Consider the following 13512-nt stretch of genomic DNA (forward strand, 5'->3'; position numbering starts at 1 on the left):
GAGTGAAACTCGCTTTTCTTTCTTTTCAATATTAGGTCGGTTTTTTTAAAGTTTACTAGATATTTTTAAAGGTGTGTATTCTCTGTACCTTGATACAGTCAATATATGTCTATTAAATCATGTTTATTAAATTTATGATTTGATTCCTCTATAAATCCTTACTCATTTTTGCCTTGACCTATCAGAGAGAAATGTACTAAAATTTCCCATTACAATTATAATTTTATAAACTCTTCTTTCTAGTTATAATAGTTTTTGTTTTATAGTGATATGTTGTTACTCATTACATAAATGTTTATAGTTATATTTTGGAGATGGGTGGTTCTAATTATCCATATAAAATAACTTTTTTTATTTGATGTCTTTTTCTCCTAAGTTCTACTTTGTGATTTTATTATTCCCTTACTTTCTTTTTGTCCCAATTTGCCTAGAATATTTTTTACTTTGCCTTTCTTTTTCATGATTGCTTTATTGTATTTAATATATTTCATTTATGTTACCGATCAAGTCTTTTTTGTTTTAGTAGGGAAATGTAACCAATTCATATTTATTAAAACATCTGTGCTGTTCTGTTTACCTTTAGGAGAAGTTCCAGGCTCCTCTTTATCCACTTTCTCATTTTATCCCTCCCTCTCACTCCATCCTTCAGGAGTGCAGATCTGGATTGATCAGATTAGATAACATCTTACTAAGTACTAAACTCCTGGATAGACAGAGCTATATTTGCAAAGGTCAGAGCACACATGCAAACATGCAAAAGTCTCTTTTCTGGACTCTTCTCCGAGAAGAATAACAAAGGGCTGGATGCATTCCAGTGTGAGAGGAGACCTAACCAACTCCCTCCTCTTTGCTGGCTTTGGAGGGGTAAGATCTCAGACTGCCTTCCTGTCTTCTTTCTTTCTACACCATGTAGGCTGATCTACCTTCACTAGTAGTTCTCCTTTAGTCTTGGTCTCACTCATTAGTAGAGAACCTTGCTAGAGAGGGTGGTTAGTGTAGGAGATGATTTGTTTATTCCTGTGTTCTGTTCTCTGCCCAAGGACCACTTTCGTAACACCCCAGTCCATTCTTTACACTTTTTCCCAGATATGTTCTCTGTTTTTCATAATCATTTTCCTCTATTTATCTCAAACTGATATTCTGACTTACTCTTTACGGGCATTTTCTTCTCAGTATCTAGTTTTTGGTTCACCACGGTCACTACATTTTGAAATTCAGTAATTACACTTTTCATCTGAAAGCTGATTATAGATTGTCCCATTTTCATAGATTCAATATGCTCCCAAATTATTACCATAATTGGAAATTTTCAAAAAATTGCTTGTACTTTTTGTAGTAAATCTGTTTTGTAGAACATTTTCTCTGATATTTCAGATTTTACATTTTATACTATGAACTTCTCATAGGATCAGTGATTATTCTCTTGATTCTTCCTTATTGGGTGTATTAGTTGGCTTAGAATGTCACAGTGCGGTAAAAAACAACACGTTTATTTCTCTCTCATATGCAGCCAGGAACTCTAAGTGGGTGGTGGGTCTGCACCACACATTCAGGCTCAAGAAAATCTGCTGTCTTCAACATGAATTTCCAGATCCCTCTGGTCATTGGGGTTCTAGCCAGTGGAGAAGGAAAAAGTGCATGGAAGAGGTACCTCCCCTCTCCTAAAGGGCCTGGGTCCATATACGTACCCAGGTGAGCTTTGGCCCACCTTCAAGTGGAATTAATTCAGTCAAATGGCCACCTCTAGGGAAATGGGGTCTAGCTTTGTGTCCAGCTATGATTCTGTACTGTGACAAATGGTGAGAGTGGATTTTGGTGGCAGCTGGAGCTCTGTACCATCTGGATGAATTGAGGGAGAGGGCTTCTAGGTTGTGCAGTTTTGACATTTAGATGGGTTCTGATTGAGATTGTGTCATTTCTGAGCCAAATCTTCTCCCAAAAAAAGAAAGTGTAGATTTTTTATAGTTGTAATTGGCCAGATCAAAGATTTGTGAGGACAATAGAAAGAAAATGGACAGAGACAGCTACCTGATAATCAGCTTCTCTACTGTGTTAAAAAGATTTTTTTCCTGAAGTGTTAGTTTCTTCATTCCCCAGTTTGCTGGGGCACTTTCTCCTTTCACAGCAGCTGACGTACTGGTCTTCATCAGGCCCCAGCCACCACAGCCCCCTCTGCTTTAGTTAGCAAGCTGTGTGAGCCAGCCGGGCTTGGGGGACACTGAGACTGCCACTCTGTGCTGGCCCTGAGTGTGACCAGTAGGATCTCCTGCCCACCTACTGCCCTCCCACCCATGCTCTCCTCTGGCAGGTCCTGCCAGCATGAGCTCAGGGTGTTGGTGTGAACCTGCATGGTTTGATTAAGTTACTGCCCAACCGACTTTCCCCAGCCTGTGGTGCTTCCGGTTATCTGGCCTACCCTTCACTTTGGCCTTTCCTTCATGATAGAGCTGGTAGAATTTCTTTGACATTTCTTGCATGATTAATGAACCTTCTCTGCTTTCCAGGGCCAGTATAGGTCTTACCCCTGTTTTTATATCCCTTTGGCCATTTGCAATAGAAATTTGGCATTCATCTATTCCCATATTTCTTGTTTATGAATATTTAATGAGATCGATACTGTGTCAGGTGTTATGCTTAGCTCTGGAGATGCAGTGGTGAGAACAAGTAAATGTAGTTGCTGTCTTTTTGAAGTTTGCTGGAGAGCAGAGAGAGCGCCTGAGGAAAGACAGGTGCGAACCAAATAATCACGCAGAGAAATGTAAATCACAACTCTGCAGAGTGCCCCAAGAACTGACGACAGGGTCATCTTCCCAGGCAGTGGGTCAGGGAAGGTATACAGAAGGAGGGGGACTTTGGTAGAACTAAAGGATGAGTAGTAGGGTTTTTTAGGGGAAGGTGAGAAAGGAGGGCCTTCCAAGCCAGGAAGTCCCAAGCATGTGTCCTTCGGTGAGAAGAAGTGGGGATGCTGGAATAGAGGTGGGATTGTGGCACAGTCGTATTTGCAGTTTGCATAATCACCCAGGCTGCAGGCTTCGTTGTGAGGAGCCGCTTGGAGAGGAGCAGTGGTAGATGGGTGTCTAGACTCAGTAGGAGGTGGTTGTGGTCATCAAGGTGACAGATGATGGTGACTTGAATGAAGATGGGGATGGCAAAATGGTAAAGGTGATAGTCAAACCCATTAGCATGAGCTCTGTCTTTATGGATTTCATGAGTTCAAAGGGAGCTGAATTTCTTTTTACCATCAAATCGTTAAATTTGTTCTTCCTTTTTTTCTTGAACTTTTTAAGCAAGACAAGCAATATGCTTCCTGTTCTAAACTCAACAAATGAAAAGAGCATTATTACGTATGCCTGTGTCTAAAATATAGTGTTTTATGATGTTTAATTTATATTTTTATATGAATGAATGACTATCAGCTCTTCTCCCAAGCCTTCGACTCCTAGATGAGACTAGTTATAGTCAGGACTGTCTCTAGCAACCTCTATTTTAAGGGTAATAAGTAAGGGGAGGGTGTGTCCCACGTCTTTATAGACCTATGTCAGACATTATTAATTGATCATAGTGCTCTTTTCTTGCTAAGTCCAGATGTCATCTCAGAATGCTTCTCCCAAAGCCCTTGAGGCAGCCTATACCAGTAACACTCTACCTGAAATCTACTTGCTTTTCCCTCTATTTTAACAGTGAGTAGAAACCCACAAAGAAGCTGTTGATGCTGAATCCTCTATACTTCCCCTGTGAAAACGGCAGTGACCCTATGATATCTAAATTTATCTTTCTCTTGTACTTTAAAATTGGCCTCTGTAAAGTTAGAGACAGTCCACCAGATTACCCTCACTTCTGACACCAACTACTACAGCGTTCAGGAGTCCCCAAGACCACTCTCAGGTTTGATAGTTTGCTAGGACTCACAGAATTCACTAAAAGCTTCTAAGCTCACTTATGATTTATTACAACAAAAGGATACACATTAAGATTAGCCAAGGGAAGAGGTGCATGGGACAGAATTCGGGAGAGTTCCATTGCAGAGCTTCCCATTGTCCTCTCCTGATGGAGTTGTAGACAGCATTAACTCCTCCTGGCGATGATGTGTGACAACATCAGCACCGAGTGGAATGTTGCTCATCAAAGAAGCTCACCTGAATTGCGGTATCCAGAGTTTTTAGCAGGGCTTGATCCCGTAGATGTGGTTGACCACCCACGTGGCTGACCTGAGCCTTCACCCCTCAGAGGTAGAGCTGATACTGTGTGACCCAAAGCCCTCACTATAAATCAGTGTGGCTCAGAGCCCCTAAGTAATCAGACACTAACACAGGTCATTCCCAGGTCTTAGAGATCACCTCCCAGAAGCTGAGGGCAAAGGCTAGACCTCTGTTTGGACAAGTTGAAATTCATGACTACACAGCCTCTTGGGCTCATCCTCAGTTTAGCGAATAGTGTAATGATCTGATGTCATCAAAAAAACATTTGCTTTTAGAAATTATTTTGCAGGAGAAAGATGAAATATAAAAACTGAACCTAATCACGGACATTCTCTGGAAGATGGTTAGGGAGGGTGGTGGTTAGATGAGGACAATGGGTTTCTGGGGTCTGGCTACCTCTGTTCACATCCCAGCTCTACCTGTACTAACTAGTTAAGTGACTGTAGACTGTTATTTTACCCTTCTCTGCCTCAGTTTCCTCATTCATAAAGGAGAATAATAATAATACCTACCTTTTGTTATTATGAGAATTAAACGAGATAATACATATTCAGAGCAAAAGAATGCATGGCATTCAACAAATACCAGATACTGTTTCTATATTTATCGTAGGAAAAATTTATCAATCTCTTTTAAATAATTTTCCTTGAGAAAATTCATTGGAGTTTTTCCCTAATTTTTTTTCTATTAATTTTTATACCATCGTATCTCTTAAGCACTAGTGAAAACATGAGGTAACCATCTTTCCTGAGAAATCACATTTCTGTTTTGCTGAGTGAGCTCTGAGTTAGAGAGGTGAGAAGTGCCCCTCAGGGCAGATGCGTTCTGATGAGTCTGCTGCAGATCTTTGTTGCAAATTGTGAGTAGATTTAAAGGCTAAAAAAAGATGTGTTGCTTTCCCAAGTCACTACTGAGAAAATCTAGAAGAAGAAAATAAGTTAAATCTTGAGTCAGTAATTTTGGACTCAAGTGCCAAGCCCTGGTGTGTTCACTCACCTCTTTCGAACATTGGGCCCCTTGGAGACTGTCTATTTGCAAGCATCACCTTGCCAGAGCTAAAACACAGTCTGCCTGCCTGGGGAGGGACTAATTGGCCTTTTGGAAACTGTTTAAAACTGAATGAAGCACAGGCGCTTTCTCCGATGGTAGTAGAGCCTTGAGTTCTTGCCAGCCACTAATTGTTCTTTAGGCTTTCCTGTGAAGGCGGCTGAACTTGAGAGTTGGCTTTTGGTCTTGCCATCTGTGAACTGCCACTTGTCCACATGTGGTGTGTATTAAGATTGTTTTTGCTGGGAGCATCAGTATTGGAATGTGTTCCAATTAAAATGTGATGCTCTTGTTTTCCACTCTTGCAGGTTAGGCATTCCTTACTCTTGGGTTCCCAAGGACAGTGGGAGCCAACTGTATGAGTACCTGCCTGATAGAGCTTTAAAAAAACTGTTAGCTTCTAGGCTGGGCACTCCAGCCTGTGTCCTTAGATGTGGCTTACTTATAGGATAATTACATACAGATAGAAGAGACATTGTAAATGCTTCCTAATTGAATGCTTTTTCCCCCCTAGCTTATTTCCAGTGATGCTGATGGAGCCATCCAAAGGGCTGGAAGATTCAGAGTGGAAAATGGCTCTTCAGATGAGGTAAGGAAGCCTCCCCACTTCCTGTAATGCCACCAAGCACATGATTATAGTGCCTGGGATATAGCAGTGAAAGAGTTCTGGAAGAGGTAAATAGAGCTTTTCAGAGCTTTGCTTGAAGCAAATGGAAGGGAAATGTCAGTATTCTGGCATGGAAGGTGCTATTCATAGGGTGACACATACCCTTTAAAAGATCTATGTTAAAACCAGGTAGACACAGGAAGTTGTTCTGCCAGCAGTGGGACCAAAGACAATTCTGCCACCCTCTGTGAATGGTCCCGAGTCCCAGTACTTCCTCTGCCAGGCTGATCAGCTTGGCACAGCCATCCGAGCAGTGCCAGGGTCCAGGAGGGAGATGCCAAAAATTACTGCAATGACAAAATGTCACCAGGAAAAGAGGCTGGTACTGTCTACTGCTCCTTGGGCCACGCCTACTTTCTGGGCTCTCTGGGCCTTCCTTGCTGCAGGCCACAGGGACTCACCTTGCTTTTTTTTTTTTTTTTTGCCACTACCCTCTCTATCCCACGGGGTCTACCCTTTAAACTGCAGAGTATGGCAAAAACTCGCCAGCCTTTTTCTTCTTTGCTGCCTTTTTGCACAGTAGCTCATCATAGCTCTAGTTCCCTGACCCTGACCCTGGGCAAGGACCCCAGCCACCCTGAGCCTCATTTTTTTTTCATCTGTAAATTAGAAACTGTCTCAAGATTATTGCAAGAATTCAGTGAGCTATGTTTGTGAAACTCCTAGCACTATGCCTGGCACATAGTAAGCTTCAGAAGTGCTAGTTATGATGCTATTGATGGTTATTGTTATTGTCATCACTGCCACATTGCCAGTTTTCTCCTGACCACCTCCTAATGCAAATTCTCGGTAAAGAGCTATGAATTTAACTTGAAAGCCCATGACATTTGGGAAGTGATTGCATGTTTTCACTCTTGGCCTTAGCCATGTACATTTACCTGGCCCTTGCCATTGACATGTTAGCCAAATGGAGGCTGAATACCCCTGAATAGGTACCCACATACTTCTTGTTCAGAATGATGTTAGCTGACCCACATAGAAGAAGGAACTCATGGAGAATTTTGCTTCTGAACCTTAGAAACATCCCTCTCCAAATGGCCTGGCCCCTGGGACTAGATAGCCTCACCACCACAAGCTCAGGCAGCCAAGGGTTCTCAGGAGCTAAGCCAGGCACAGAGGCATTGAGTTATTGCTCTCCAGTGCTTGGAAAGCTAGCGGCCACCATGCCGAGTTTCTACTTTGAGAGCCCATGGAGGCTGTATACCTTGAGACATCTTTCTGCTACCAAAATTTTGCAGAACTTCAGCCCGGCCTGAAATGGACAAACCAAACTGGGCTTTGCCACCCTACGTAAGCACAACTCTGGTCCCTGCCGCATCCAGTGTCTAGAGGAAATACACACCTCCCAGGAAAGACATCAATGGGGCCTTCATGTGATCCTTAATCACCATACACTTGGCAGTCAAACACTGCTCACCTGGCCCTGCCATACACCAGAGGATAGGTTCTGGGACCCAGTCAGGGGTTAGAAATAACCTATGCTTGGGTCATGATCAGGAGTGGCTTAAGAGTCAGACTTCACAGGGTTCAAATCATGGCCCTACAACTCACCAGCAATGTGGCCTTGGGCAGTTCAGTCGACATCTTGGGAACAATTTGGGGGAGTTACTGATTTCACAAGTCATTGCAGTCTGTTGTGTTCAAAACACAGTCCGTCTCAAATTGCTTCTCTGGAAATATAATATCAAGGATCGAATACTGTTTTAGGTTTTATTTCCACCAAAACTACTGAGCATGATGCTCCATTGGAGCACCTTGGCTGTTTTGTATTGGTGGTCTTCAGTTAAAAGTTTCTGGCCAATGGTACTTTCTAGCCTGATAAAAGACCTTATGGGCACTTGACTTCCAGAGGGAAAAAACAGCTGGCTTTCTCTGAATTAGGTAAAGCAGTTAGTGCAGTAAAGGACTCACTATATATAGTTGCTTAAAAATTCTCAAACCTCTGAACAAACAAATTGCAAATTTTGTTTTGGGGTTATTTGTCCTTTTATTATTCAATTGTAAGAGTTTTTTATATAGTCTGGATAATTAGACACTTATCAGATATATGATTGGGAAAAGTTTTCTCCCATTCTGTGGGTTATCTTTTCACTTTCTTGGTTGTGTCCTTTGAAGCACAAAAGCTTTAAGATTAGATCATGTCTAGTTTGTCTATTTTTTTTCTTTCATTGCTTGCACTTCCGTTGTCATGTCCGAGAAACCATTGCCTAATCCAAGGTTGCTTGGTCACTTTTTATAGTTTACTGTTCCCTTGAGATAATGTCAAATTCGTCTTTTATTTCTTTAAACATAGTGTAATGGTTTTATCATCTGCGACCGAGAATTCCAACATGTGAAGTTTTTGTGGCTGTTGTTTCACTGTTTTCCTCTGGCCTATGCTCCTCATGTAATGTGCTTCTGCGTGTGCTAGGCTGCCTGATTGTGTGCTTATTGTTCCTGAAAATTACTTTTTAGGAATAATATGAAGCCTAAGATGAGTTGCTTTTTGGTAGGGAGGACTTATGTTTGCTTTTGCCAGATACCTTTAAACCAAATACCCAGCTTGAGACCTTTTAAACTACCAAAGTGCTGCAGATTACAACTACAGATTTATGTGAAAGCTGGCTTGTGGTCACCACACCTCAGAGACACTCCCCTGCTCAGCTCTGCTCGGTGCTGTGACAACTTCCTTGTAGTTTTTGGAGGTGGAGGTGGTTTCTTCTGATTCCCTCTTCCTTGAGTGTGCAGCCCTTTGGGATCCTAGCATAATGTGGGGCAGGGCTCCTATTGGACTTGCCTACCCCAGTGGGTCTTGGGATTTGACTCTTTGTCCCCCACAAGGTCACCAAAATCCAAATTCAATTTTGCTGGGATTGACAAACATCCTCAAGCCAAAAAGGACTTTCATGCTGCATTTACCTCTGTGGGTTCCCACTTGCCTTTCAATTTTAATTGGCAACTCCTACAATCTGGTAAGCACTCCAGTGCTTTTTTCCCACCCCTCCCCCTGGCCAAGACAGAGTCTTGCTGTGTCACCCAGGCTGGAGTGCAGTGACACTATCTCGGCTCACTGCAACCTCCGCCTCCTGGGTTCAAGCAATTCTCCTGCCTCAGCCTCCCAAGTAGCTGGGATTACAGGTGTGAGCCACCATGCCTGGCTAATTTTTGTATTTTTAGTAGAGACGGGATTTCACCATGTTGGCTAGGCTGGTCTCGAACTCCTGACCTCATGATCTGCCAGCCTTGGCCTCCCAACGTGCTGGGGTTACAGGCGTGAGCCGCTGCGCCCGGCCTCCAGTGCTTTTAAGGAGATAATTTTAATATTTTTCTAGTACTTTTAGTTTTTTCAGTGGGAGGGTTGATCTGAATAACGTAGCCTGCCATTACCAAAAACATAAGTTATATCGGGAGTGCTTTTCATATAATGTGACAAAACATTCATTCAACTAGCATTCATAGGGTCATTTCCTAGTGCCAGACAGGCTGAGCCCTGGATGTAGGATTGAATAAGCCTGCTGAAGTCCCTGCTCCTAGGGGCCTGCAGATGGCAGGGAGAGCCATCAGTAACCAATACAAACATGTAGAAGGATTGCAAATTTTGGTAACTACTGTGGCAAAAACAGAGGACCATGGTGCAAAGAAACAGGAAGAGCCCTATTTAAGATGGGGTCGTCAGAAAGCCCTTACCAGCGACAGCCAGTGAGGCCAAGCCTCTGAACAGTGCTTCTCAGACTGTCCATCTTTTTAATTTCCGGTCAGTTGCAGGAAATTAAGTATCTGGTCCTACTCTGCATAACTAGTACACAGAACCCACCTTATGCAACTCATCAAGGAATTGGATGTCATCCAGATTGGTCTGGACTGTTTCATGAGATGAATCCACTGAGCATGTACTTACATGCCACAGGCATGTCAGAACACTGTAAAGATGTCTTGTACACCTTGTCATGGGCTAGTAAACAGTTTGCAGATTGGCATCCATCAGAATGGACCATACTTTCCTGCCTTAGAGTTCATCTGGGCCAATCCCCTTCCCAGTGCATGAGTTCCTGCATCAGCTTTGCCAGCAGTTAGCTGATCTGTTCCTGCTTGAGTATATCTCCAGTAATGGGAAACTTGATACCTCCTTTATAGGACTTTTTTCCTCCTGACACCAATCAATTCTGACACCAACTGAGTGTCCTACAATTCAATTCTCACACCGACTACCTGGAGTTAGCGTCAGACTCCACAGGTTTAAGGGCTCAGTCCCACAAGACTGTCCTCATTTCAGAAGCCAGTCACAAGCATTGGGTCCCCAGATTACCTACATTCCACATTTCTTACCAACTTGGCTACAAAGTCAGGTAGCCATTACCACAGCCTCCTCCTCAGCTTCCATAACTCCCTAAAATCACTCACAGAATTCATGAAAGCCCTTTTTTTTTTTTTTTACTATTACTGATATATTATAAAGCATCAGTCCCCAACCTTTTTGGCACCAGGGACCAGTTTTGTGGAAGACAAGTTTTTCCACGGACCAGGCAGTGGGAGATGGTTTCAGGATGATTCAAGCACATTACACTTATTGTGCACTTTACTTCTATTATTATTACATTGTAATATATAATGAAATAATTATACTACTCATCATTAGGTAGAATCAGTGGGAGCCCTGAGCTTGTTTTCCTGCAACTAGACGGTTCCATCTGGGAGTTATAGGAGACAGTGACAAATCATCAGGCATTGGATTCTCATAAGGAGCACACAACCTAGATCCCTCGCATGTGCATTTCACAATAGGGTTCATGCTCCTGCGAGAATCTAATGCTGCTGCTGATCTGACAGGAGACGGAGCTCAGGTGGTAATATAAGTGATGGGAGTGGCTGCAAATATAGATGAAGCTTTGCTCACCCACCACTCACCTCCTGCTGTGTAGCCCAGTTCCTAAGAGGCTATGGACCAATACCAGGGGTTGGTCTGTTATAAAGAGTACAACTCAGGAAGAACCAGATGGAAGAGATGCATAGGGCAAGGTATGGGGGTGGTGGCATGGAGCTTCAATACCTTCTCCAGTTGTATCCATATTTTCAGTACTTCAATATGTTCCCCAACATGGAAGCTCCCTAAGCCCCATGATTTAGGGGTTTATATAGAGGTTTCATCAGGTAGGCATGATTTTTTTTTTTTTTTTTTTTTTTTTTTTTTGAGACGGAGTTTTGCTCTTGTCACCCAGGCTGGAGTGCAATGGTGCGATCTTGGCTCACTGTAACCTCCACCTCCTGGGTTGAAACAATTCTCCTGCCTCAGCCTCCCAAGTAGCTGAGATTACAGGCACCCACCATTGTGTCCAGCAAATTTTTATATTTTTAGTAGAGACAGGGTTTCACATGTTGGCCAGGCTGGTCTCGAACTCCTGACCTCAGGTGATCCGCCCTCCTCGGCCTCCCAAAGTGCTGGGATTACAGGCATGAACCACCACGCCTGGCCAGGTAGGCATGATTAATTAAATCATTGGCCATGGATGACTGCCTCAATCTTCAAACCCTCTCTCACCCTGGAGGTTGGGGTATGCAGCTGAAAGTTCCAAGTTTCCAATCAAGGCTTAGTCTTTCTGGCAGCCACCCCCTATCCTGCAGCTATCTAGGAGCCCCCTGTGAGTCCCCTCCTTAGAACAAAAGATGTTCCTGTCACCCTTATCACTCAGGAGCTCTGTGCTAGGAACCACTAACAAAGACCAAATACGTATTCCCATTATACCATACCCCTAAAGCAGTTAAATCCATTTTTCAGAATCTCTTAATTTCTAGAAAGGTCTTTTTATTGAACATAATTCACCTGTCTACTGTATTTTCTTTTTCTTTTCTTTTTTGAGACACGGTCTCCCTCCCTCTGTCACCTAGGCTGGAGTGCAGTGGTGCAGTGATGGCTCAATGAAGCCTCGACCTCCGTGGCTCAGGTGATCCTCCAACCTCAGCCTCCTGCGCAGCTGGGCCTACAGGCACAGGCCAGCACGTCTGGCTAATATTTGTATTTTTTGTAGAGATGGGGTTTTGCCATGTTGCCCAGGCTGATCTTAAAACTCCTGGGCTCAAGTAATTTGCCCACCTCAGCCTCCCAAAGTTTTAGGATTTCAGCTGTGAGCCACTGAGCCCAGCCTATATTTTCTTTTTCTTTTTTTCTTTTTTAACACAAGGACAATTTTAATCCTACATTTTCCTATAGTATAACGGCATCCATTGCTAGCTATCTATGAATTGAAACTGCATTTGCTAAGAACTGTGAACATTAAGAAGCTTTACATGAAGTCACATGTGTTGATATAGGCACATAGACATCTTCTAGCACCAACAGAATACATACGTAACACATACCGAATGATCTTGATGGATAAATTTGCTGCACCAGGTAATTCTATTTAGTAAAATTCAGTTAATGCAGAATCCCATTTTTAAAATTTACATCTTTATTACACATTTTTTTATTTTTAAAAAGTCATTCCAGATTGTAATTTGCATGGCAATAAACAGTGGCTTCATGGATTCTAAGTTTCTTAAAGCTGTCTATAGCAATTTAAAACACAAGTCTTCTTTTCAATTTGCAGCACCCGACTTAGAGTTTAAATTCATCGAGTGTACTCATTAAAACTGTTCAGTTTCTCTTATGAGAAAGACATGTTTCAATTGCTATTTCCCAAACTGTCTGTTGAGCATGGGTGTATATTGTTTTTATTTGGTTAATAGAATTACTCACACAATTTATAGCCGGAACAAAAACCTCTAGCCTCTCTGAATGGCCTTCCACTCAAAACAGCGATGATAATAAATGTCTAAAATGTATCTGGGGTCTGCCCCAACTTGATATCACCAAACATGTTTCCAAGTTTTTGTTTTTGGTTTTTTGGGTTTTTTTTGAGACGAAGTCTTGGCTCTTGTTGCCCAGGCTGGAGTGCAATGGCGCAATCTCAGCTCACTGCAACCTCTGCCTTCTGGGTTCAAGCGAGTCTCCTGCCTCAGCCTCCCAAATAGCTGGGATTACAGGCACCTGCCACCATGCCCGGCTAATTTTTGTATTTTTAGTAGAGACGGGGTTTCACCATGTTGGCCAAGCTGGTCTCAAACTCCTGACATCAGGTGATCCACCCACTTCAGCCTCCCAAAGCACTAGGATTACAGGCATGAGCCACCACGCCCGGCCTGCTTCCAGGTTTTCTTAGAAAATATGGTTTTTAACTCTATGCATAATACTCTACCACGTGATACACCATCACTTCTTTATTTCCCAGTTGTTCATTTCTATCATTTTATACTTGTAATTTTTTATATTATAAATAATATTGTAATGAACACCTTCATCCATAAGTTTTATGCGAGACTGGTTATTTCTTTAGAATAATATCAAAGAAGTGGCTTACTGGTTCAAACAGTACATGTGGTTTTAAGGCTTTTAATATAATTTACTGAATAATCTCCAGAGTAGCTCAAAAAAGTCCTACCGACAGTATGTTATTATGCCTCCAGAGTTAACTTGCTAACAGTGAAGCAAATTCAACCACAAATTTATTAGATTCTCACCTATCTCAAGATTATCACATCAAAGAAGCAAGAAGATGTATTACTGGTGAGGAAGCCAAATTCAAA

At 42.4% G+C, this 13512-nt stretch overlaps 1 protein-coding gene across 3 annotated transcripts in view; it reads left to right on the plus strand.

Annotated features, from left to right (window-relative positions):
- The window catches only part of GARNL3 (GTPase activating Rap/RanGAP domain like 3), a 170291-nt gene that overhangs the window by 62008 nt on the left and 94771 nt on the right, over positions 1-13512 (plus strand). For all 3 annotated transcript variants that reach the window (XM_019033704.4, XM_055351193.2, XM_055351192.2), the window contains one exon: positions 5761-5835. In XM_019033704.4, coding sequence (XP_018889249.1) covers positions 5761-5835 — 75 coding nt within the window. The remainder of the gene's footprint in view (positions 1-5760; positions 5836-13512) is intronic.

The sequence above is a fragment of the Gorilla gorilla genome, chromosome 13 (assembly GCF_029281585.2).
Source record: "Gorilla gorilla gorilla isolate KB3781 chromosome 13, NHGRI_mGorGor1-v2.1_pri, whole genome shotgun sequence".
NCBI lineage: Eukaryota > Metazoa > Chordata > Mammalia > Primates > Hominidae > Gorilla > Gorilla gorilla.